This window comes from Scomber scombrus, chromosome 10 (assembly GCF_963691925.1).
Source record: "Scomber scombrus chromosome 10, fScoSco1.1, whole genome shotgun sequence".
NCBI classification, from domain to species: Eukaryota; Metazoa; Chordata; class Actinopteri; order Scombriformes; family Scombridae; genus Scomber; species Scomber scombrus.
In genome coordinates, this window is record NC_084979.1 from 4997053 (window position 1) to 5021422 (window position 24370).

The following is a 24370-nucleotide window of genomic DNA, read 5'->3' on the forward strand; positions in this document are numbered from 1 at the left end:
GCACTTCGGCCGGGCAGCAGTGTGTGTTGTTCCAAACAAAGTAGGATCCGACCCGCAGAGGCCGAATGACACCAAGAAACTGAGGAGTTTTTTTTCAATTGTTGTCTTGTATTTGAACCATTAAACTAACTTGCTCAAAGTTATCCGAAATGGGTCCCGGATAAAGGAGAGAAACTTCCAGAAACACCGTGGACTACGCGGCCGTGAAGGAGCTTAGCCGCCGGGAGAAGCAGGAGAAGGAGCCGCTCGGCCATTGTGTGCACGGATCGAAATTCAGTTCAGTATCTCCTTTTAATGAAATATGAATGTGGTGTTTTAAACGCAGGTTGTCGTCGAATGTCACGAGATGTCACGCCTGAGTTGTTTGTTTACAGTAGGAAGCCGTATCGACCGTTTCGTACCAGCTAGCGTTAGCCGGTGTGTGGCTAATGACATTAGCGTTAGCTACTCGAAGGAGCGTTTGATTGTTTCACCTTCCTTGCGCTCTGCTAGGAGACAGGAATTGGAGATCAGGTGTGGTGATTTTACCGGTTAACTACAAGCAGAATATGCACTCTGAATCTGTTTGTTTGTTGTCTACGAAGTCAAAACAGTTGACTTCTATACAGTGTACAGTATACCTATCAAGGATTGTATTAACCCCTCGCTACCCTTCCAACCAATGTTACACTACATCAATGTTGTGTATACAATATGATTAACTAAAGCTAATTCGCTACTACTAATACATGATGTTGACATGACTAAAAACAACGTTAGGTTAAGGCTACACAGACTGTTGTGGGTGTCTCATATCGAGAGGCACATGACAGCCCCAAACACGTGTTCCTTAAAATAAACGAACCTCTGCAGTCAACTGGCTAACGTAGCACTTTAACATGCTAACAACTCTGGAGACGTGAAGCCGCGTTGTTAAGCTTGTTAGCTGGCTAATGAACAGCAAGCATATCTGTAGTTAACGTGTTGTACCGGTCGCCGGGTAAAAATGGCTGATTTAGCCGTTGTCCTTTGTTTGTCATCTGACTACCTCCGCTAGCTGCTTGTCATGTATGCTATGTTAAGGAAACGAGACAAGGCTTAACGTCAGTGCAGTGTGCTTCCTTTTGGACGAGATGAGTGTTTACTTCTCATTCAACCTGGTGGAAGTTGATAAAACGCGCCTCTGGTTATGCATATAAGCTGGGAAACACTCTGCCCCTGTGTGTTTGTGTGCATGTTACAAACAAGCCAGATTTGTATTATTAAACTTTACTCACTGGTAGATACATAGTTAGGCAAGACAATCATGAATACTGCTGTTAATGTCTCCTCCCCATAATTGTCTCTGTCTCTCTTCTCTTCCTCAGGTTCCCCTTCCCCTCCTAGCCTTCCTGATTCTGTTCTGGGAGATTTCAGACCAGGATCATCGCCAAGATAGCCGGGCCAGGTAGGAAGAGGCACACCTCAGATCCAGACCCCAGCAGCGGTAGTGATTCCGGGGACGGGCGGCCTGTTAGTGCCAAGTGCCTGAAGATGGCCAGCAGCGGTGGCAGCGGCGTGGCTGGTAGTGAGACGGCAGGCCGTCGCGGAGGGTCTCAGCATCAGCAGAGGGGAGGCGGTGGTAGGGACAACAGCTCAGAGCTGACCTCCAGTACTAGTAAGAAGAAGCAGAAGGACAGGGCAAACCAGGAGAGCAGAGAGGCCAAGAGGGCGGCAGCAGCAGCTGCAGCAGCAGCAGCTGCAGCAGCAGCTGATGGAGTTATTGCAGAGGTGAAGAAAGGTAAGTGGGGCAACCAATAAAACATTTGTTGCTGATGAATGAACAGATTATTTGTTGGGTTAAATGGTTACCTGGTGGAATAACATCTTATAACCACATCACATTATAGGTATTATACATCATTCAGTGTAGTACATGGTGCAAATATAGTTGTGCATTTCAGTTATTGCAGTTTGAAACACACTAAAGTGAAGAGGCCTGTTTGAAAATAGTTTTTTTTAGTAGGAGAAGTACAGGGGGAAGCACAGGGGTTAATAATACCATTTGACAGTTTTAGCAGCAGTATTGTACACATTAACAGCATGACAGGCTGTAAACTGTCACAAACAGCCCTGTCTCAAAGGGATCTAAATACTTAACTCTAATGGAAATGTAACATGGGACAGCGTAATGTAGAGCAGCACATTGCTTGTTTCTGTTTGTCAATGCTCTCAGTTTCAGTGCTAAACATTAGTGAAGTCAGCAAATAGATTACCAGAATGCACACTTTGTATTTTAATGACTGTGTGAGAAAAGGGGTTTTATATCATAGATAATGAACATAGTCAATAAAACGCTTTTATTCCAAGCATTCATCTTCCTTGTCAAAGCCGCCTTCATCACCCACATAACATCTTGACTCGATTGTGTGTTGCGCTAGTCGTGGCTACGGTAGCCTCAAGGTAGAGAAGAGGAGGTTTCTATACATGTTGTGTAGGCGTCAAATCATCATACATACTTGAGATTTGTTTGCTTCACTGTTTTGCTCTAAGGCATGATGAAAATGAAACTGACACATTGTTGACACATGTTGCAGCTCTCAGATTTCAGGTCTGTGCAGTGTTGGATGAACAACCCCTCCTATTTAGTTATAGTTTCCATATATTAAGATCTCATATTGTAAATAATGCAGGTAACTGAAACCTGCAACCAGTTAATTAATCCCAGGTGCTAATGCAATACCTGTGAATGGTTCATTATTGAGAAATGTGTCTAGACAGAGATCACAGTGTTGAGTGTTTTATGGCTGGTGGTAAATCCTGTTGTCATTCATTGACACATTTATGATTTGGGATAGTTTTATATGAGAATGCAGCAATTTCCCCGTATTGAGCTGTCAAAATATCCTTCACATAACACAAAGACACACTTTGGTACGGTTACTCAGGAGGAGTTCTTGGTATATGCCATACCACCACCGTGTTTCATTTTACAGTCATGTGTGATCACCACTGTGTAAAATAAAACACGCAGTCTCTTGTTATATCGAAAGATTAGCAATATTTTTATTTTGCTTTAGATTTTAATACGTTCTTTCAATCTATGCTGCTGCCTGAAAGCTTGTTTGTATGAGCTGGCCTCTGTGCATACTATACTTTATATTTATTGTTGGAGGTTAGGTGCGTATCATTGAAAATATTTGTTTCAGTCAGCATTTTACGTGTGTGTGTGTGTGTGTGTGTGTGGATGTGGACCACAGCTTTCCTCTATACACATTCATTCCTTTCATTGTAGCACTTGTGGCAAAATATGTAAATTAATTGAAGTTTCCATTCAGATGATTTTTATTGTTATTTTTTAAATAAGAATAAGAAACATGTAAACGTGTCTTTGTTCCAACACGTCTGCCTCCCTGAACACTTGGTGCTACTTAGTTGCAGAAACAAATCTGCTTGCTAATCCCCACAGGTGTTCAAATGCTAAATTTATTTCTCCTCTACAGGAATCATTACAGGTTTGAGATGTAAATGATGAAATAACTAAAAAAAACTGTAATTGAGTTGCTTCACCTTACTAATATTCCTGACACTGGTTCATCCAAGTACCAATCCAGATGTATGCAAAAGGTCAGGCACCCCTTGACAAATAACATATTTTGTTAATTTCTTTAATTGAAAAGATGTATTTAAAAGGAAAAGAGAACACCTGTATGCTGTCTTCACTTGCTCAATAAAGATACTGTTTAATACTCATCTTCTTCAGGTATATACCTTTTTAATAAATACAATGTATAGTATTTATTAAAATGTATCTTTAATGAGCAAGTAAAAACAGTGTGCATGTGTTCTCTTTTTCCTTTTTAAAATGTGTTCACTCCACCAACACACCTGTCAACAAGACTGGATAGTCTGGACAGGATATAAAAACAACATAATATTTTCAGCAAACATTAATGCATAGTTACTTTTTATGTCATTTGAACACAAATTAATAAAAACATCATTGTGGCGTGTGCAAAGGTTCAGGCATCGAAGAGTTCCAAAGTCTCAGATTCTTTTGACAAAGTGTCAGACCTTAATCAGCTGGTTAGGCCTGAGGCATGTCAACAGTTGTCATTAGGAAATGTCAACTGGTGCCAGTTTCAAAGCTTTAAAAATACTCTGACTCAGCAACCCTGGGTTCCTCTAAGTGTAAGACTCTGAAAATCAAAGTTATCGATGTCCCCAATGCAGAGTAAGACTACAAGACAGGAAAGAGTTGTCTGCTTTCAGTTTTCTCAGTGCAAAATGTAATTAGGAGATGGTAGTTTAGGACAGCTGCGGAGGGCAAGATGAGATCTAGAAGACCAAGGAAACTTTCAGAGAAAAGTGCATGTGTACTAGTCAGAAAGGCAAATCAAAACCTGCATTTGACTAAAAAACCCTGCAGGAAGATTTAGCAGATATAGAACTGGTGGTTAACAGTTGACAGGGTGACAGAGATGATTGCACAAACAAAACCTTGAGGGAAGTTTCAGTAGAAGGAAAAAGTTACCTGTGCCCACAATCAGCAAAGGTATGTTAGGAGATAAAACTACTCATGAAAAGTACACCTTGCCAACTGTTAAGCATAGGGGTGGATCTATCATGTTGCAGCCAGAGGCCAAGGAAATATTGCACAGGTGGAGGGAAGAATGGATTCCGCTAAATTCCAACAAATTCTGGAAGCCCACTGCACCATGTGTAAAAAAATAAATAAAAAAAATCCAAAGCTGAGACAGAATGGCTTCTATAACAGTGTAATGACCCTGAATATACTTTGAAATCTACCATGGACGACTTCCAAGAGACGCAAGCTGAAGGTTTTGGAATGGACCTCATTGTCCACTGACTTCTACATTATTGAAAATCTTTGGGTAAATCTTAAAAAGAGCTGTGCATGCAAGATGGCCCAACAATACTGGAAGGCTTTTGCTAGGAAGAATTGGAGGAAATCCCAAAAATGTAAGAATTCAAAGACTTTTAGCAGGCTACAAAAGGCCAGGGGGTCTAACAAAGTACTGACCATGTAGGGTCCCAAAACTTTTGCGCATGCCACAATGATGTTTTATTTATTTTAATCCTTGTGAGACCATGTGTTCTCTGGCGCCACTCAGTGGACACACAAAGTGATGGCTACCTCCTTAATGCAATGTTCAATATTCATGAAAATGTAAGTCCATTTTAGTGGCCTTCTGGTAAATGTATTGCTGTATTGGTTACTGGAAACAGGAAGTAAGCTGTGTCTTGATTGGTCAGTGCTATAAGTGAACACTCTTCTTTGTTTGGGGGCATCTATGCTTTATGATGCCGCTGTAGTTTCTCAGCTGATGTTGTTGGCTGAAGTGTAACACTATCTGAGAGAGTGTTACGCCCTAATCTGGGAATCTCGGCTTTGTCAAGGTCACGAGATCGCCCTGACTCTCTCTCTCTTTTCTCTGCCTCTGCACCATCCTTCTCAATACCTGCCAACACCATCTCTGCTCACACACCTCAGGCAGTATAAAACACTTCTCACAGTAGGAATTATTATTATAATTAGAGGTATTAGTAATGATTTGGCTTGACAGGCAAATTATTATCATTAGAAATTGTATACATTAATATACTAGTTAAGATTTGATACTCATATTCTTTCATTAACCATATGTGGTGTAATGAATCTAATGGGTTTACAGTACATTTGAAGACTTAATTGAGAGTGGAGTCATTATGATTGCTTTAAAATGCACTTATGTAATTATTGCGTACTTACTCTAATGAGGCATTAATTGTATTTGGCTGTTAACTAGGCTTTGGCCCCTCCACAGTAGTTACCTCCCACATTAGATAGTATATAAAACACTATAGGAAACAATTAAAATCAATGTTTTACACGGCAGGGTTCTCTTTGTTAATGCATAGATGAATATGTTTTTAAAAATAGGATGAGTGCACAAATTTTAATGTAACCATACTTGGGTGCATTAGGTGTTAATGGCGCCATGTTGTGTCCATTGTTGGTCATTGCAGTAATGATTATTATAGTAAAATCGTTCTTTCCTTATGTGCACTACTATGGAAAAAAATCGTATTATTCAAATACAGTTTCCATTAAAAGAGATAGAAATGTAAAGTCCATTGTAATAGTTTTGCATTTGTTCTTGTACTAACACAACAAGAATATAAAGGACTGATTTGACTCCCTGTAATAAATGTGAATCTTCATAAGTGTCCATGAACTTTTGCATTGGGGTTACTATCATGAACGTCTACACAATGTCCCGTCCGTCATGAGAGCACACTGTGGCGTGTCTTCACTGGCAATACAACTGTCACCAGCTGGAAGGGATTGGGTGTTGCTTGTGACCTTTCCTGGAATGATTAAGAGAGGGAGAGAGAGAGAGAGAGAGAGAGAAAGAGAGAGAGGAGGGGACTGGAGGTAGAGAGAGGTTGAGTGAATAAGGAGAGGTCGGCTCTCTAGTTGTTGTTGTAGACAAAATAGGAATACGAGCGCACGCACGATCCATATGCCACTTCTTGGCTAGCGGGGAAATCTGGAGCTCTCTCTTTCAGGGATGACGTTTTATTTTGAAACACTACCGCAACTCTGAGGCCACTATGAAAAATGGTATCACAGCGGATTACTTTGATTTTCATAGTTGGATTATTTTTCTGCATTTGAATCTGCCTTTCAAAGTGTGTGTGTGGTTCAATAGTGTATTTTGTTGCTTTCATGTAATAGTTGATTCTGCATACAGTCTGCATGGCTCAGATAATTTTAGATGTTGCTTCTGCGTTTGCTGAATTCATTGCATGAGTGCTACGGACTGACCCACTTGAGCACATGAGTGCAGTGGTATGGGCCCTGGTGAATGTGCGAGCAGGTGCTTTTCAGCACACGTGTCTATATTCTATCAGGGTAGCACATATATGGTATGTTCACCGCTAGTACTCGCCTCCTCTTGTGCGCTGTAGATTTCTTCCTTCCCTGTGTCCATATTTGCCAGATGGGGTCAACTACTTTGTCTTTTCATTGATATTTTAAGGATTTACAGCGGCAATTTTGCACAGCCAGTAGATTGTGTAATAAATATTATGATCATAGTGGAAAGAGGAAGTGCATATTTCAATTTCCTCCTTCGGTTTAATGTGACTTAATGTTCCTTTTTTTTTTCTTCCAGATGTGTTTGTGGACTGGAAGCAGAATGCCAACGAGGTGATTGTCAAACTGCGCTGTGGGGAGGGGGTGCAGAGGATAGAGGATATCAACACAACCTTCACCGACACACACTGCAACGTGTGCTTCCCAGGTAAGTGGCATGTAGTAACGCATGCAGCAGAAACTCAAATGAATATATTACGATGTTTATGTCGATCGTATCAGTCTAATAATGCCTGTATGCATGTGTTGTCCTATCAGATGGACGGCAGTGGAGCTGCCAGCTGCAGGAGGAGATCGAGGCCTCGTGCAGCAGAGTCCAGTACAAGGAGAAGGGAGGTTTCCTGCTGCTCGTTATGCACAAGAGGATTCCCTTTCACACCTGGCCTTGTTTAAAGGTGAGGCATGTACTTCTTAAAGGAAGTTCACAGAAGCAGATGATCCTGTTTGTTCTGATAGGCGTACATCTGTATATTCATCTGTATTGTTAATTGTAGTATTTTGGCATTATATTGTATCATGTGTTAGTTATGAGTAGGGATAACTGTCTTTGACTGAGGGCAGGGCTGAGCTCCTCCAATACACACACACTCACACACACATCGGACCATGGTCACTTTTGGGGACATTACATAGACTTCCATTCATTTTCTGGAGATTTATCCCTAACCATCACTATTACTTGCCTAACCTCTAACCTTAACCACTAGATTAGTTTCTTGGGAGATGAGTTTAAGTACTGACTTTGCAGTTGTAGAAGCAATAAAAGTATTAGGAAGTTATATTACTTTTTCTAAATTCATCGTTTTTTTGTTACTTAAACAAAACCAGACTGTAAGAGTGATAGTATCAATGAAATACTCTCAATATCCACCCCTACGTATGAGTGGCACATAAGTGGCATTCAGATCTTTTAATGTTACTTTTTTTGTCTGCTCTGTTTCAGTCAAACAAGAAGGAGAAGGAGGCGCCACCCACAGAGACCAAAAACATAAAGGAGCAGGAGACGAAGCCTTTTTCCTCGCAGACATTAGAGAAACCCAAACCCACCCCCTCACAGCCACAACTACAGCCTCAGCCTCCCTCCTCGCCCGCACACGGCGAGCCGAGGCGTGGCGGCAAAGCTGAGCGTGGCGTCAAGCGCTGCCTCAAAAACAAACCGGGCGACAAGGCCTCCGCAGGGGTGAAAAGCGGAGGTGGGGACGACTCAACCGTCACCAGCAAGCCCGTCGCGGTCACCAAAACAGACCAGCAGGCTCAGGAACCCAGCGCCAAGCGCGCCATTTCACGGCTGCCCAAGACTGCGGCGGCGGAGGCTAAGTCACTGTCTCCTGACAGACACACGCACACAGTCAAGTCTACAGCAGCTAACGGTAGAGATTCACACACACACCCGCCCGCTGGTCGGAGCCCACAGACACAACACAGAGATGGAGAAAACAAAGCAGAGAGGTTAGGCAGCGAGCAGGAACATAAACCTGCTGCTGCTGCTGCTGCTGCTGATGATGACAGCCATAGCAACAAAACTCAGGTGAGAAAAGATGTTACACATCTGTCGCACCAGCTTTTGTGTTGAATGTTAATGTTTTTTAATTTATTATTTTTATTTACTTTATTTGTTATATTTAATTAGGCCCTGTATCAAAGATGTTATATTTTGGGATGACACAGTACATTATGATTATCTGAAGCTAAACCAGACAAAACAAAAAATCTAGTACAATTACAAAATCGGATTTAAATGGAGCTGACTGATTTAATCTGTAGTTTCTAAATTACATTGCAAGAGCTGCAGTTTTAATTATGACTTGGATAATTCAGTGTCTTAAAGTTGCCAGCTAGAATAACAGCGTTACTGGCAAATTTCTTCTTTTTCCTTTGTTCTCACTTAATCAAATCAAAATAAACTAATAACAATATCAATGAAAGTAATGATGATTATACGCACAAAGAATGCAGTATGGAACCATCAATGTGATTTGAAATAACATCAGGATATTTCAGTGTATTTGTGTAATAATGATATTCTCCTGGTGGGATTTCCTGGTCGTTTCTGCATGAGGTGGTGAAATGACTTTGCTGTATTAGTCCCTTTAGTTGTTACAGTCCACTAGCTCTTCTTATCTTTTATAACCAAACCACTTCCACACCACTGGCGTCACTCCCCTTTTTTGGAACAAACATCTCCACCACAGAGCTGGTACCAATGTTAGTTTCTTTTTCAGTCATCATGCTCGTTGTTGCTGTGTGTAAGGGCATGACGTCATTATATCAGCAAGTTGGAACAGAATACATTTTTGCTATCATTAAAAATGATAGCAGTGTTATTGTGAATGATAAAGTACAGCACACCTACAGCCAGGAACACCATCTGACCTATGTGGGCTCTGCAAGATTCTGCTGAGTTTGCAAAACACCTAAGACTTTATCTCATTAAACATAATGAGAAACAGCAAACCCCCTCCCTCACTGTATCTGCAGATAAACTCTGTGTTGGTTTTACACCTCTGTCGCTATTCTCAGTCTTTTTTCTGTAGCTTCTAATTGAATCTTTGTGGTTTGTAGTGTAGTTTATCATGTAGGTTCCTGTTTGTACTGGTTTATTTGAATGCATCTTGGTTACTGTCAGTCACATCAGAGCCGTGTTAATCTAGCTTTCCACTGATGAACCGGCGGGCTTTTCTTGTGAAACAGTTACAGGAAAGGAAATGTATAGCAGAAGAATACGTAGATTCTCCCAAGTAAATCAAAAATGTAGCTGAATACCAGTCACTCACTAATCCAACTATTAGAAAGCTCAAACAGCAAATAAACAACTGCTTCCTTTCTTAGAATTACCTAAATGGTAACTTATCTTATTTATGTACTGTGCACACTATAGCATTCTCCTCATGTCAAATATCTTTTGTCTTTTCTCATTCAGGAGCCAGAGAAGCAGAAGCAATCTCCAGTCACCGAGCGCAGGTCTGAAACAACCACAAGCAGCACCGAAAGCCAACCGGCAGCTCCCGTCAGCACCAGCGACCGCCTCAAATCCGTCACCTTCGACAAACAAGCCGACTCCGCTTCTCCGGAAAGGCAGCGAGATAGAACTGACTCCGAGACGGAGAAAAAGCCCGCGGAGCAGGAATCGGAGCGGGACGCCGTCACCTGCATCCAGCAGCCGGGATCGAGAGAGGCGGATTCAGCACCGGCCGTCACCGCCGCTGAACCCGGTCTAACACAGAAGCAGGGCAGCTGTGACGGAGAGGAGAAGCGGGACCAGTCGAAAGAGGAGCCACCTCTGGAAATGAAACAACAGGAAGGTCAGTCGAGAAGGTTTTGCGGTTGGATTGTCTGACTGTAAAATTGTACCCCCAGATTGACACACAATCTATGAACAGTGTAGAAATACCAAAGTCAGTCAGTGTTTGTAGCATTGATTGTATTCAGCAGTTAAAATGAGCCTGTTTGACACCTCCGATAACTCCCTGCAGCCCCGGAGCCGATGGTCAACCTGCAGTTAGTGAAGAACGACTCGTACGAGAAGGGCACGGACCTGATGGTGGTCAACGTTTACATGAAGGGGATCTGCAGGGACACAGCCCGGGTCATCTTCAGGGAACAGGACTTCACCCTCATCTTCCAGACAAGGTACCAGTTTACAAGGTTCAAGGTTCAAGGAGTTAGAAAACTAGTTGTTGCCAGGTTAGTCATTGATAGCAATACCAGTTAATTAAAAAGGCTTTACACTTTATTTTGAGCATACGAACAGCACAGCAACATGTCTACTGATAGAAGTTGGACAGTGCTGTGTGTACGACTGATTTAATGAGACACAAATGAGACAAAACTGCTAATAAACAAGATTTTGCTACGACTTTCACACTGTTATTGAGTGGGGAAGGTTATTGGGGTCTGGTGAGGTTCTTCCAACTTCAGGGACCATTCCAGTGCACAAATTTGTGACTGGGAACTTTGAAATTCCAATTTCTGAGTACAAGCGGAACGCACCAATACTACATATAAAGGATGGAAATGCTACTTTGACACTCAACATACAAAGTGAATGATGGAGATTTTTCTTCCTTTTATCTTTTTACAGTGATACCAACTTTCTGCGGCTTCATTCAGACTGTGGACCAAACACAGTCTTCAAGTGGCAAGTCAAACTCAGGTAAGTGCTGCCAGTCGTCTCAAGTAGTATCATTTAAATATATTGAATAAATGGGCAGTGTGGGATAGCGGAATTTTCATGTTTACTTCTGACGTGTTTCTAGTTATTGGTTTAAATGCATGACCTGAATGTGAGTAGTTAAACATTTATTTATAGACAACTTATCATGCGTCACATTACTGGAAAATGATAAATGTGGGAAATTGCAACACTGACCACAGTTTTATGAACTCTTTGTCTTTTTATGTAAACTGTGTATATTTTTCTGTCTCCCGGCTTCAGGAACCTGATCCAACCTGAACAGTGCAGCTACTCCTTCACCCCGTCCCGACTGGACATCACCCTGAAGAAGAGACGCAGCCAGCGCTGGGGGGGTCTGGAGGCCCCTGCCACACAAGGTCTGCTGCCAAGCTTCTATTTGTTCAAACTACATACTGTAGATATAGATTGATGTGTGACATGAGGACAAATGTGACATCCTCAGTCTCAATAAGTCATACTCTTGTCACTGTTTACGTTATTTATTTGTGTGTTTACTGTGTGTGTGTGCTTTTAGACAAGATTTCAAAGACAGGAATTTGTACTCTGTAACTTAACCAGTAAGTAGATATGAGTGCCAGTCTGCCCTACTAACCTCATGTGACCTGCAGAGTGTGTGAACCCTGTGTTGAATGCCACTGAGGGCAAAAGAAGAGGTTCAAAATGAGTAAAGAGAAGTTTTAGTTTATTTTACAGGTCCTTATACTTTCACATAGAGTTTCCTGGAAAGAATATGGAACTGGGAAATAATTATAGTGACAGTCAGCTGGTTACATACAAGTCAGCATAAACCACATGATCTATCAGCACTCACACTCAACAGTAATGACTTTAAATATCCTCTTTAATGATTCCAAATTATGTGAATTTAATAATGTTATTCAAAAGTCATCTGTCTTCATGAAAAGGTATTGAACATTCACGTTCATTTCTGTCCAAATTCTCCTTATCTGACCTTCATCTTCTAACCACAAGCTGCATTCTCCTCTGTTTAAGGTGCAGTGGGTGGCGCCAAAGTCGCGGTGCCCTCCAGTCCCGCCTGCATGGATAAAAGCCAGCCAGGCAGCAGCCAGCACAGCCTCCCGGCCAAGGACGAGCCCCCGAGGGTGGGAGAGGAGAAACCCAAGGCTCCCAAAACCTCGCCCAGAGTGGAGGACGGGGGCCTGGACACCGTGGGTCCTCGCACCGTCTCCGAGCATGTCGCCATCACCAAGTCGGAGCCCGCTGTTACGGCGGTGAGTCCAGTTGAGGTTTTTTGGGAAGCGATGGATAGAGTGAGGAATGTATTTTAACAGCTGCTAGACAGAAGTGAAGGTGAAAATCTTTGTGTGTGTTTGCCGTCTTCAGCCTAAGCCTACCTGCATGGTGCAGCCCATGACCCACGCACCTCCTGCCAGCAACGAGCGTCATGAAGAAGAGGAGGAGAAGAAGGTCTGTCTGCCGGGTTTTACAGGATTGGTCAACCTGGGTAACACCTGCTTCATGAACAGTGTCATCCAGTCCCTGTCCAACACCAGAGAACTCAGGGATTACTTCCACGGTAAATACTGGATTTGAACAGTGTATCTGCACCTCACTCCTTTCTTTTTTTATTTAAACTTTAATGGTGAAATAACATTGCATAGACAGACGGATGACATAATATAAGATAGTTAGATGGTGTAGAGAAAGATGTTTCAAGTTGTGTGTGTGTGTGGTAGGATGTTTTAACAAGTCTGTGGTTTATTATAATAATAATAATAATAATAATAGTACAGATATTATAATAATGATAAATGAGTATGGTAATGGAGACTATATGTTGAGCAACAATGTAATCATGATGATGATGTTAATAAATATAAAAATGACGATGATGATAATGATGATAATAATACTACTAATTATAATGGTGGTGGTGATGATAATAAAAATAATGGCATCTTTATTTTTATATATAATAGACAGTATCATAATAATCATATTGTTAATCATTATGTTCATACAGCAAACCAGAGCAACAGAGGAGCACCTGGACCTTAATATAATAAATTGAGATTAGTTAGAGACTGGATATAGTAAAGCCATTTTAATCACATGAATTAAACTCTTAATGTTGTTATGGTTTCATGCTACGACCAGACAGCCCCCTGTTGAGTTGATAATTTGTATTAGAGCTTAGAACCAAAGGTAATGCTGCTGTATTAATTCTGGTTATATTGGCTGCTTCTGCTTGTAGACTTATAGTCTCAGGTTCTGCTAACATGGACACAAAGTGGCCCACAGGGGAAACTTTAATGACTTCCACTAGTTTTATCTTCATAAGCCAGGTTTTCACTTTCTGCAATACAAGCAGTTCAGGCTGTGGAGCAATTACAGCAAAATGTAGGTCACCTACTTACCGAATACAATAAGGCAGTTTGATGTTGGGATTTGACATGTTTGGAATGTTAAGGATGAGGTAATAGGAGATGTGACTAAGCACATTTAAAACATACAAACAAGAGCTGTAGTATATATTTCTTACATTCATTTAGCAATAACCACTAGTAAACACAAGGAGGAGCTCCTGCTTTTGTCTTGTCTCCATAATCATCCACATGAAGTCATTCTAAGATAATTTAGGTTAAGTTTGTGTCGCTGCTGATTCACCTCTGACTCCTGCTTCCATTATCCTCACACTCATACGTTGTGTGTCCCTGCAGATCGAGCATTTGAGGCAGAAATCAACTGCAATAATCCTCTGGGAACAGGAGGCAGGCTCGCTATCGGCTTCGCTGTGCTGCTCAGGGCGCTTTGGAAAGGAACACATCACGCCTTCCAACCCTCCAAACTCAAGGTACCCAAGCATCACAACCCTGAGAAGTTCTGTGTCAGTGACCCTCAAATATTCAACAGTCACTCTCAGTTTAGGTGAGGCTTGTTCATGCTGAATATAGCCAGGAGTATATGATGAGTATCTCCTCCTTTTCTTTATTCAATTCACAGGCAATTGTGGCCAGTAAAGCCAGTCAGTTTACAGGTTACGCCCAGCACGATGCCCAGGAGTTCATGGCTTTCTTGCTGGACGGGCTCCACGAGGACTTGAACCGCATCCAGAATAAACCGTACACAGAGACTGTGGACTCCGACGGTCGGCTGGATGAAGTAAGTGTTATTCTTAACTACGGGGCACCTGGAAACGGGCCGTGGTAGTGTGTTGAGTGAAAAATAACAAAAAGAAAGTTTAAAATAAACACTTTACTTAGATATTTATGACTGAAATAACACTTATTTCAATCACAGTGTAGTTTAACTTTGGTCTGGTGGTGGGGTTTTTTGTGTGTTGGTGCAGGTGGTGGCGGAGGAGGCATGGCAGAGGCACAAGATGAGAAACGACTCCTTTATAGTAGACCTCTTCCAAGGCCAGTTCAAATCCAAGCTGGTCTGCCCCACATGCTCCAAGGTAACACTCTATACCTTTCCACCATGTTTTTTCCTAAAAAGTACATCATAATAAATGCTTTTTATTTTTTTACCTTGCTTCAGGTGATGACTAATCTACTTGCTTTAACCCTCTCTTTCCTTCCTCTATCTTCTTCAGGTGTCCATCACCTTTGACCCCTTCCTCTACCTGCCCGTCCCCCTGCCCCAGAAACAAAAAGTGCTGTCAGTTTTCTACTTTGCGAAGGAACCTCATAAAAAACCCATCAAGGTAAAGATGTTAAAAAATGCTTTTATTCTCCTTTAACTATGTAATGATTGGAAAGAATATGTAAAGATATCTGACTTATATGTTTTTTGTGTGTGTGTCAGTTTTTGGTGAGCGTGAGCAAGGAGAACTCCAGCACTGCCGAAGTCCTTGAAGCCATCTCCAGGAGTGTGAGGGTCAAACCAGAGAACCTCAGACTGGCAGAGGTCAGATATATTTTGCATATTAAGCGTTTCACACTGTAAAAAAATGCAAAAAAAAATGTCTGATTAGATTGGACTGAACATTGGACTCATTTTTTGTACCCTCTCAGGTGGGGAAGAACCGCTTCGAGCGCATGTTCCTGCCGTCCCATTCCCTGGACAGAGTGTCCTCCTCTGACACGCTGTTCTGTTTCGAGGTGCTTTCCAAAGACTTGGCCAAGGAAAGAGTGGTGCTGCTCCGAGTACAGCAGGTGATTTAAAAAAAAACAAAAAACAAATCTGGAACATGTGTTTAAATCCAGTGTTAACAGATGTATTAAAAGTGCTTTCTTTTATCTCCGTTTGCCCTACAGAGACTCCAGGTCCCCATCATCCCCATTTCAAAGTGTGCCGCCTGCCTAAAGCCTCCGGTGTCCGAGGAGGACAAGCTGAAGCGGTGCACCCGGTGCTATCGTGTCGGCTACTGTAATCAGTGAGTGATGCTAGAAAAATGCTTTTTTAATGAGGAATTGTGTTGTTCTCAAATGAAATGTATGAACTTTTTAATGAACCTTTTAACTCGTGTGTTCATAGAGCGTGTCAGAGGACACACTGGCCCAATCACAAGGGTCTGTGTCGACCCAACACAGAGAACGTGGGCCTGCCCTTCCTGGTCAGCGTGCCAGAATCCCGACTGTCCTACGCCCGCCTCACCCAGCTACTAGAGGGTTTCTCCAGGTACGCAGAAAGCCCGACTGCTCTTCATTATGATGTAGAAATATTACATTATCCACTCAGTTCATTGTTAGGAGAGCTGAGTAAGATATTTGCTTTGACTCACCCTCATTTGGACACCTTGTTATAAAAATTGGATGGCACTTGAAAATGTCGGCGTTGTCTCATTAAGTGCTTGAGTTATTTTATGTAAAGGTCACAGCCATTTGCTAACAGTCTTCTTCTTGTCCTGTGTATTTGTTGGCTCATTGCTGCATTAGTAAGCACGTTAGAGCCGCCTGTAGTAGAGCCTCACTGATATATTGATTAACCCATATTATTGACCTATCACAGATATATTGGTATTGGCGTATATGTTGTCCAATATGTGCTGATATATATAGAATTTAGAAGTTATATAAGCAGTATTTTATGTGTAAGATCTTGAGATCAAGATGACTTGGTTTTGACTTGAGTTATTAATGTATATCTCTCTCTGTGCAGGTTTTCCGTCAACGTGTTCCAGCCTCCTTTCCAGTCAGGCAGGACATCCCCCGAAACATCCCAGTGCCGGGGAGACCTGCCCCCGATGGCAGCAGGCTCTCCCGAGGGTCCCGGCTCAGGGGACGAAGCCATGGGCGGAAGCGGAACGGGGGCAGCGGTCGACTCGGATCTGGAGAGTCACTCCGCGCCGCCCGAATCCCAGGCAGAGTGCGCCCAAGCCTCAGCGCTCCACTCTGGTGAGTCAGAACCTCTCTCCTCCTCCCAGACCTCCCTCTCCACCACGCGGACTACGGATTCAGGATTCTCTGAGCCGGCCTCCTCCGCTTCCTCCTCTCTGGACCCCCACGCTGAAAAAGAGACGTCCTGTGAGAAGGCGGTGCGGCCAGAAGGTGGAAAGAACGCTTCAGTCTTTCTCTTACAGCTACTCTTTTCTCTCTACATCCTCTGATCTCTTCTTCTTACTGCCTCTTTCCAGCTGCTGTAGCTGGGTACCAGCATCCAAGTGAAGCAGCATCAGGTCACGCCAGTCAGTTCTACATCACTCTGCTGGATTCTAACAACAAGGAACAAAGGCTAGATGAGAAAGGTACAATTAGCATTCTGTTCCCTGCATTTTTAACCATTCAGTTTTCATATTTGGTCATTATATTGCAAGGTGTAGTAAGTTTTTCAATGTTTTAAAAAAAATCCATATAGGATATTACCTGTTTTGCTGTGTACTTCAAGTCCAGCACACCAACATTGTTCTGTTTTTTTCGCCCTCTGCAGAGGACCCGCTGGCGGACCTCCCCGAAGACGCCATCCTGGAGCTGGTGTGGAAGAACAACGAGCGTCTAAAGGAGTACGTCTTGGTGAGCTCCAAGGAACTGGAGTACGAGGAAGACCCCGGCTCACTGAGCGAGACGGCCAGAGCGGGACACTTCACCCTGGAGCAGTGCCTCAACCTCTTCACAAAGCCTGAGGTGCTGGCTCCAGAAGAGGCGTGGTAGGGATCCTTACTTTGTGATTGGATAATGGAGGTGCATTCAAGAAGTGGTTCTGTTACAAATTATGCAACAGTATCTTTATATTTCTGTTGACTTTGTGCTTATTCCTCACTGTCCAGAGTCGTAGTAGAACTCTGGATCAACTTCCATAAATCTTAAATGATAACACAGAAACTTCTAAAAATTGACCTACAAAATAACTTTAATCGAGTCTTTCTCTATGTGAGACATAATATGAGCAAACAATAGGAAAAGAGCTCAAAACAGACTGTGCTGACATCTGTTGATCATGATTTAAAGGTGATAATAATTGAAAGAATGAGCGCAAATGTTTATTTTAAGGCTGGAACTACTGGATATTTTCATGACTGATGGATGAATCTATAAAATGTTATTTATTAGTGAAAAACAACCATTACAATTTCACATAGCATAAGATGATGAATGTCAAATGTTTTGTCCATGCAAGAGTTCAAAACCCAAAGATATATTTGTTAGTTTTGCATTAAAAAAATAATATATATTATACTTTTGACTGCATAGGTCTGTATGTGCTCTCTGATTTTAAAGGTACTGTCCAAAGTGCCAGCAACACCGCGAGGCCTCCAAGCAGCTGCTGCTGTGGCGTCTGCCCAACGTTCTGATCATCCAGCTTAAACGCTTCTCCTTCAGGAGCTTCATCTGGAGGGACAAGATCAACGACATGGTCGACTTCCCCGTCAGGTAAAATGCTCCACAGTAACACATCCATCAAATACTTATTCATCTTTATCACCAATAATCTCCACCGCACCGTTTCCACAACAACTTTTTTCATATTTTCAGTTAGATTCAGAGCTCCTCTCTGTTGCAACCAGGTCACATTAGAAATGCCAACAGTCTAAAATCATTTAGGAAATTAACCATAACATAATAACCACTTTCATGATCATATTCTATGCATCAGTAAATTGTCAACTTTCTCATTACACCTGTAACTCCTCACTTTAATTTTTTTTGTTTAGCTTTTGTATGTATTAGTCTGTATTTCTTTACTCTTAGGTTTTTATGTTGTATGTATATAGGATGGCCACCTGACAAACTCTTATGGGTTTTGTTGGCTCCTCCTACACACTTCTCTTTTCCTAATCTCAAAAATTCTGCATGTATTATGTTGTTTTTTTTTCTTTTATATGCAATAAATTAAACAAATCTTATTTTCTACACTTTACTGTAAGTAGAATGTAGAATTTACAGCCTATAATGTTGTCTTGTCCTGCAGGAACCTGGATCTGAGTAAGTTCTGTATTGGCCAGAAGGACGAGATGCAGCACCCCCCCATCTATGACTTGTATGCAGTCATCAACCACTATGGAGGAATGATAGGAGGCCACTACACGGCTTACGCTCGCCTGCCCAGTGATAAGAACAGCCAGCGCAGCGATGTTGGTGAGTGTGCAGTCAATGAAGCTTGAATGAAGTGCTCCACTCCGCCTCTGTTATACAACCCGTTACCAACCTTCTCTTCTCCGTACAGGCTGGCGTCTGTTCGACGACAGCACCGTGACGATGGTGGAGGAGAGCCAGGTGGTGACCCGCTACGCCTACGTCCTGTTCTACCGACGGCGAAACTCCCCCGTGGAGAGGCCGCCGCGCTTCCTCAGGCCCGTCGGAGCCGAGTCGCCCACCGCCGCGGGAGCCACTGCCAGCCAGGTGAGGGCGCCGCACTAATAAGAGACCAGAAGCTGCCTCAGATTTTACACAAGCTTTTATTTTTAACCTTCGGGCGAAAAGTCGACCCCTACCTTTTAACAATATTGTTCCAAACACAACCATTCTGGTGATCAGTACTCAGTTTAAAAGGTTAAAGGTGACATTAAAAGGAAAAAAAGAAGTGTAAAGTGTTGCAGTGCAGTCACAGGTTCAACATTTGCTGTATAAAGGGTGAAATTTAATGTGAAGTTCTGGGATGCTCACCAGTGAATTGACAATTTGTAGATACATCCAATTAGGATGAGGGTGAACTCGCCATGTTGAGAAATGAACCCAAATACTCCACCAGACACCGAGACCCTTAAGCAGATGAAGTAAAATGTATATTTGAACTCAGCAAATACTTCAAAGTCAAATGCGTCAGACGCTAATGAGGAATTTTCAGTCCTGCGAGAGAAGCCTGCGTGTTAACAGCGTCCAAGTACAAGCGCTTCTTCTCAATTAGTCTCGACAAGAGCGTGTACTCTGAGATGCTTAATAACTAAAGCACAGTGGCTTCATAATGGATAGATCCGTCTCTGAGATGTCTCTTAATCTCAACCTAACAAAGTTCAGCTGTCAGGCAGCATTAGCGTCTTGTGACATTTAGTAACTTCAGCAGAGTGCGCTGCTTCTTCTTAATCACATGTAAGGATTTCTTTTTGGTGTTTTAAACCTGACTGATGATCAAACTGAAAAACACAGTGTTGGTGTTTTGCAACAGGTGATTGACTTGAGAAGATTAGATACAGATTAGACTTGGGTGGTATCACGGTATTATGGTAAACCAGGGAAATTGTGAAGGTGTCATTTTTAATACTGTCAAAAATACAGAGGCTCCTCTTTCCATCAAGATGCTGTATTGAGGCGATGTGTTGTAGTGTACAGCACACGTCACCAGGGGTCACTCTTTGCTGGTTGAACAGGCAGCTGAGCCGAGAAAGATGGCGACTGCGAGTGGTATGGATCGTGCCCATCAGCCAATTTATTCTCCCCAGTGGCCCAAAAAGAATTTTCCCCATAGACCACAGTTGTAAAAGAGATGTCTGTAAAACTGCCGACAGGACACCTTGAACTGCAGACAAGCTCAATTATGACTCTTTCTTTTATGAATTTTTGATCCATGGAGGTTTCATATTTGTAAAACTTTCCTCGAGCCAAGAAAATTGATTTAAAAATCTGTGATGTCATCACAATGTAAAGTCTGTGGGCCGAGGGGGGATCTCATGGGTTGGGCCAGTTGATTTAACACTTCAGAGCAGGATTTACTCTTGATGTCTCTACTTTCTGACTCTTGCTTCTATTAAGGTACAATTTTTAATTTCTGTATCCAGAGAGATCTTTCCCTGTCTACAGAAATGAAAGAAATGCTGTAGTGTTTATAAAAGGGAGCACTTTTCACATTGGTTACCTTTAAGTCAACACACCATACACTTCCAACTGTTTCCTCTGATATGTTTTACACATTATGAGTAAAATGTGGATATATTTTCATGAGGTTTGGCAAGAAAGAGCTTGGTGAGCACAATGAAGATGATCTTGTGCTTATGTGAATTTCTTCTTTCTGAAAAAAAACCTCTCAAACTGTCTTATTTTGTCGTTGAGCTATCAATTGAGAAGGCTTGTCTCTAACTAATCATCCCGGTTGATTTAAAACTTGTGAGCCAGATCAGCTAAAAAATCTAAAAGCTAAAAATTGTAAATCACAGTATTTGTTAGACCAAGGCCTTTTTCCCAGAAGCTGACACCAGGTTTCCGCCAATCGCAGGCCTCTCTAATATGGCAAGAACTGGAGGAAGAAGAGGAAGGCTTCGATGAAGGCGCCCGCGGACTGTTCCGCTCTGGGCTGCAGCGGAGGCGCCAAACGCAGAGGAACAGAGAAGAAGACCAAGACAGAGCAGAAGGGCCGGCACGACGACGCAACCGCTGGCGGAGGATGTCGGAATATCCCGACGACGACTGCGTGCGATATTTTATTCTGGGCACCTTGGCGGCCGCGTTCGCTCTCATTGTCAATTTGGTTTATCCTCTTCTTTACAAATCTAACTGGACATGAGCAGCGGCTGCTTAGCCACTTGTTGGGTGATAATCAAACAAAGAGAGGTCAGATATGAAACTAGAGAAAAGGCAGGTCAGGTTTAGATTGGTATGGTAACACGCTCCACTTTAAGAGAGTCATCCATCAATCTTCAGTTAGTAAAACAACACTACAACACTTTAACTTGACAACTTGATCCTTTTTAAAAATACTTTGGACATTATTTCATATGGACTGAGAGTCCAAAGTGAACAACTGACAGCAAAAAGATCCTCTGAATCCTAACTCTTACCCACAAACTCGTAGTTAAAGCAACAGTAGAGTGCTTGGATCAGCACACAGTACCTGTAACCTGAATGTCAGCTATTCACTACATTGCCTCTATGCATATATATGATTAACTCTTGCTTCCAGCGTGCGCGTAAGTGTGCACGCTTTTCAACAAGTTTGCAGTTTTTAGCGTCACGTTTTCAACAACGATTCTCAGGCGATCAGCTGGGACAGCCTTAATCACCCACACTCATCACACTAACCTCGCACAATAGTTCATACTTGACCTCGAAACAGTAGTTTGACAGAAACTTGACTTAAGAAAAAAAAAAAGCTAATAAGCGGACATTTAGTTGAGATTTAAGTCAAATATGCTATATAGTTGTGTAGTAATAATATCAAATGCTTATATGCTGATAATCAATATATTATGACAGATTGGATGCCAGTATAAACAGAAACTTTAGCTCTAAAGCTACAGATGAAGCCACTGTCAGACATCTATTATATTTATCGCACTACACTCTTGAGAGTATATATGAGACGAAGAGTGATGCATTTCAAATATTGTATCATGAAAGAGAATCTTTTTTCTTTTTTTTTGGGTGCGACCAATCTTTGTTGCCTTTTTTCCATCTTTGAATAGAACACACGTTTCAAATAGCGTTTTCTTTCCAGCCAGCAATATGTACTGTTGTTCACTTAGGTGTTTTTTTGTTTTTTGTTGCTCATGTAATTTTATTTTATTTCCCTCCAATATGTTTTTTTTTTTTTTTTAATGTTATGTTATTGAAATGTCAGTGTATTTTGCTTGTGTACCATTTTAAAGCCATAGCGAGGTGAAATTCTCAGGATGAGTTGTGAATTGTAGTAAAAGGTGACATGTTTTTCTGTCTTTTTAAAAAATCTGACAAAGCTTAATGATGATGCAGTCTCGTCACAGCCAAGTTCAACTAGAGGTTTGTGATTAATAACTATGGAATAACCGTCCACCTCTGAATGTATAGAAGAGTTTAAATGTGAGCAGAAAGCACCAGAGTTCTTGATTATGGGCAGTTTTGGGGCTTTTTAGATGTTTAACTAATACAGTTACCATATTGTGAAGTACTTTAACATATTCTTTATTTATTACATACAAAATCTTTAAAATTCTAGTTGATTTTAGGGTAGAATGTTAGAAGTTAAATTATAAATGTTTTAACTGTTTTTTGTTTTTTTTAAGGTCGTCTTCACTTTCTGCAACTAAACTGTTTCATGGATAATTTCTTTGCTCTGCTGCAGCTGTTGGGAGTGATTGTGGGTGTGTGTGTGTGTGTGTGTAAATGTGATGCGGGTCTCAGGAAAAAAATTCTGGTGTGTAGGCAGCGCAGAGTGGACCTGTTTTGCCTTAAATGCTTTTTCGGCATAGCTGAGCGCATCAACAGACTGTGTACACTTGATTCAGATATATATGCAACGCTGAAGTCAGTCTAAAAGTGTAGTTCAACCCACATTACTTTTGAAGGGTTTAACTATGGTGAAGAACTTGAAAATATGAAAATCTCCCAGTAGGCAATGTAAACAGCAGCACAGTTTGATTAACAGGAAAAAGCAGCTTTCAGCACAAACTGTACTTGTTTTTAACATCGAAGCGCTGTCGAGTTTTCCTTAAATCAACTTGACAGAAACGGACCTGACTGAAGATGAAACAGTGTGTTAGCTATGTAAATTGGGAAGTTAAACCATGATCTATATTTTGTGAGAAAATAATGGTCTATCTGTAATATACTTGTTGCAAGTACTGTAATAAGAATAAAAATCATGACCTGTTTTAATCTTCCTGCAATAATGTATCTAGATGCCTCAAACAAAATGCTGCTTTCTAATATATAAAGCATTTTGGAAATAAAATGTTCATCTGTTCAGAGACTTTTTCACTTTTTTTCTTTTTTCTTTTTTTAATCTTCACCATGAAATCTCCCTGATGACTAAACTAGCATGATTTATTGTCAACACTGGTTTATTTTACAGGCCTCTAGCCAGTCACTATTCGGGAGCGACCTGGATCCTGAAGGGCCACCTACGTTGACTTCGGAGGTGCCCTCTGACCTCTACGCCCACTCCGGAGAGTGCGCTGCGCCATCCTACAGCAACATGGAGGAGGTGGACTAGTCACGATCCGGAACCGAAGGGGAATCCTGACGAGAGCTGGCGACCCGGAGGCGGAGGGGTGGGAGAGGGTGGGGGTGTCCCAGGTGGATGTGAACCGACCAACGACCCCACAAGGAAGATTAGCTGAGTAGCTGGAAGCTACAGCTAAAAAAGACACATCAGTGCTCATTTATTTACATCTGACTTGGGTGTCAGAATAACGGTGCAATGTTAGGAGATCTGGAGGTGGTCTTTTTGGGGGGGTGGGGGGTGGACTTGACTGCACTCACTTATGAAAGACCTTCAGACGCACATTTAGATGTGTACTCAGTACTAACTAGACATCCACGAACACACACACATCATCGATATATAGTCGCATAAATCTACTTACCCATGGATAAAGACTTAACAAGCTGTATGTAGTTCTCTATTCACTCACACACATAATCTCTGAGCTCCTGTTTAGCGGCTCACGGTAAGCTGCTGCTAAAGGAGTTCATCTTCAACCTGCCTCAGCAGAGTTGGGCGATGTGCCTGCCAGGCTTCAACGCACCTTGCAGTCTGGTTTTGAAGCTAAAAAATAATTTTTAAAAACCTCACTGCTAACCTCGACCAGACCTGGCTAAAATTCTCGTTATCGAGCAAACTGCGGTAAATTATAGGGTAAATTTCGGGGAGTTTGAGTGAAGATTGTTGTAATGTGTGTAAATCTTTTGGGGTTTTTTTGTGTTTTTTGAGGTATTGACTTTTTTTTTTTTTTTTTTGTGTGGCAAGGTATTCAGTAAGTTGGATTGGAATTGTAGCAACTGATAAAAACAATGTAAAATGGG

The 24370-nt window shown here is 41.9% G+C and overlaps 1 protein-coding gene across 4 annotated transcripts; it reads left to right on the forward strand.

Moving 5' to 3' along the window:
- On the forward strand, positions 1 to 23626 carry usp19 (ubiquitin specific peptidase 19). 4 transcript variants are annotated; one of them, XM_062426702.1, is made up of 26 exons: positions 1 to 276; positions 1347 to 1759; positions 7140 to 7268; positions 7379 to 7515; positions 8064 to 8648; positions 10041 to 10422; positions 10594 to 10750; positions 11202 to 11273; positions 11556 to 11671; positions 12309 to 12547; positions 12660 to 12852; positions 13997 to 14130; positions 14280 to 14438; positions 14626 to 14736; positions 14875 to 14985; positions 15087 to 15188; positions 15296 to 15436; positions 15539 to 15657; positions 15759 to 15902; positions 16383 to 16771; positions 16858 to 16968; positions 17151 to 17367; positions 17939 to 18091; positions 18630 to 18796; positions 18885 to 19060; positions 23418 to 23626. In XM_062426702.1, the coding sequence occupies exons 2-26, from the start codon at positions 1513 to 1515 to the stop codon at positions 23556 to 23558; spliced, it is 4632 nt and encodes a 1543-aa protein (XP_062282686.1). In that variant the 5' UTR covers positions 1 to 276; positions 1347 to 1512; the 3' UTR covers positions 23559 to 23626. The 4 variants fall into 4 exon arrangements, with proteins under 4 accessions (XP_062282686.1, XP_062282687.1, XP_062282684.1 ...); XM_062426703.1 differs by having other exon boundaries at positions 12315 to 12547; XM_062426700.1 differs by lacking the exon at positions 23418 to 23626 and adding an exon at positions 20868 to 23308.
- The last annotated feature ends 744 nt before the right edge of the window (positions 23627 to 24370 follow it).

Excerpts from the sequence above, each read along its gene's own strand:
- usp19 (XM_062426700.1), top strand. The coding sequence starts at position 1,513 with ATGGCCAGCAGCGGTGGCAGCGGCGTGGCTGGTAGTGAGACGGCAGGC. Across the intron at positions 7,516-8,063 it reads ACACCTGGCCTTGTTTAAAG|TCAAACAAGAAGGAGAAGGA; the intron begins GTGAGGCATGTA and ends GCTCTGTTTCAG. Across the intron at positions 14,131-14,279 it reads TCCAACCCTCCAAACTCAAG|GCAATTGTGGCCAGTAAAGC; the intron begins GTACCCAAGCAT and ends TTCAATTCACAG.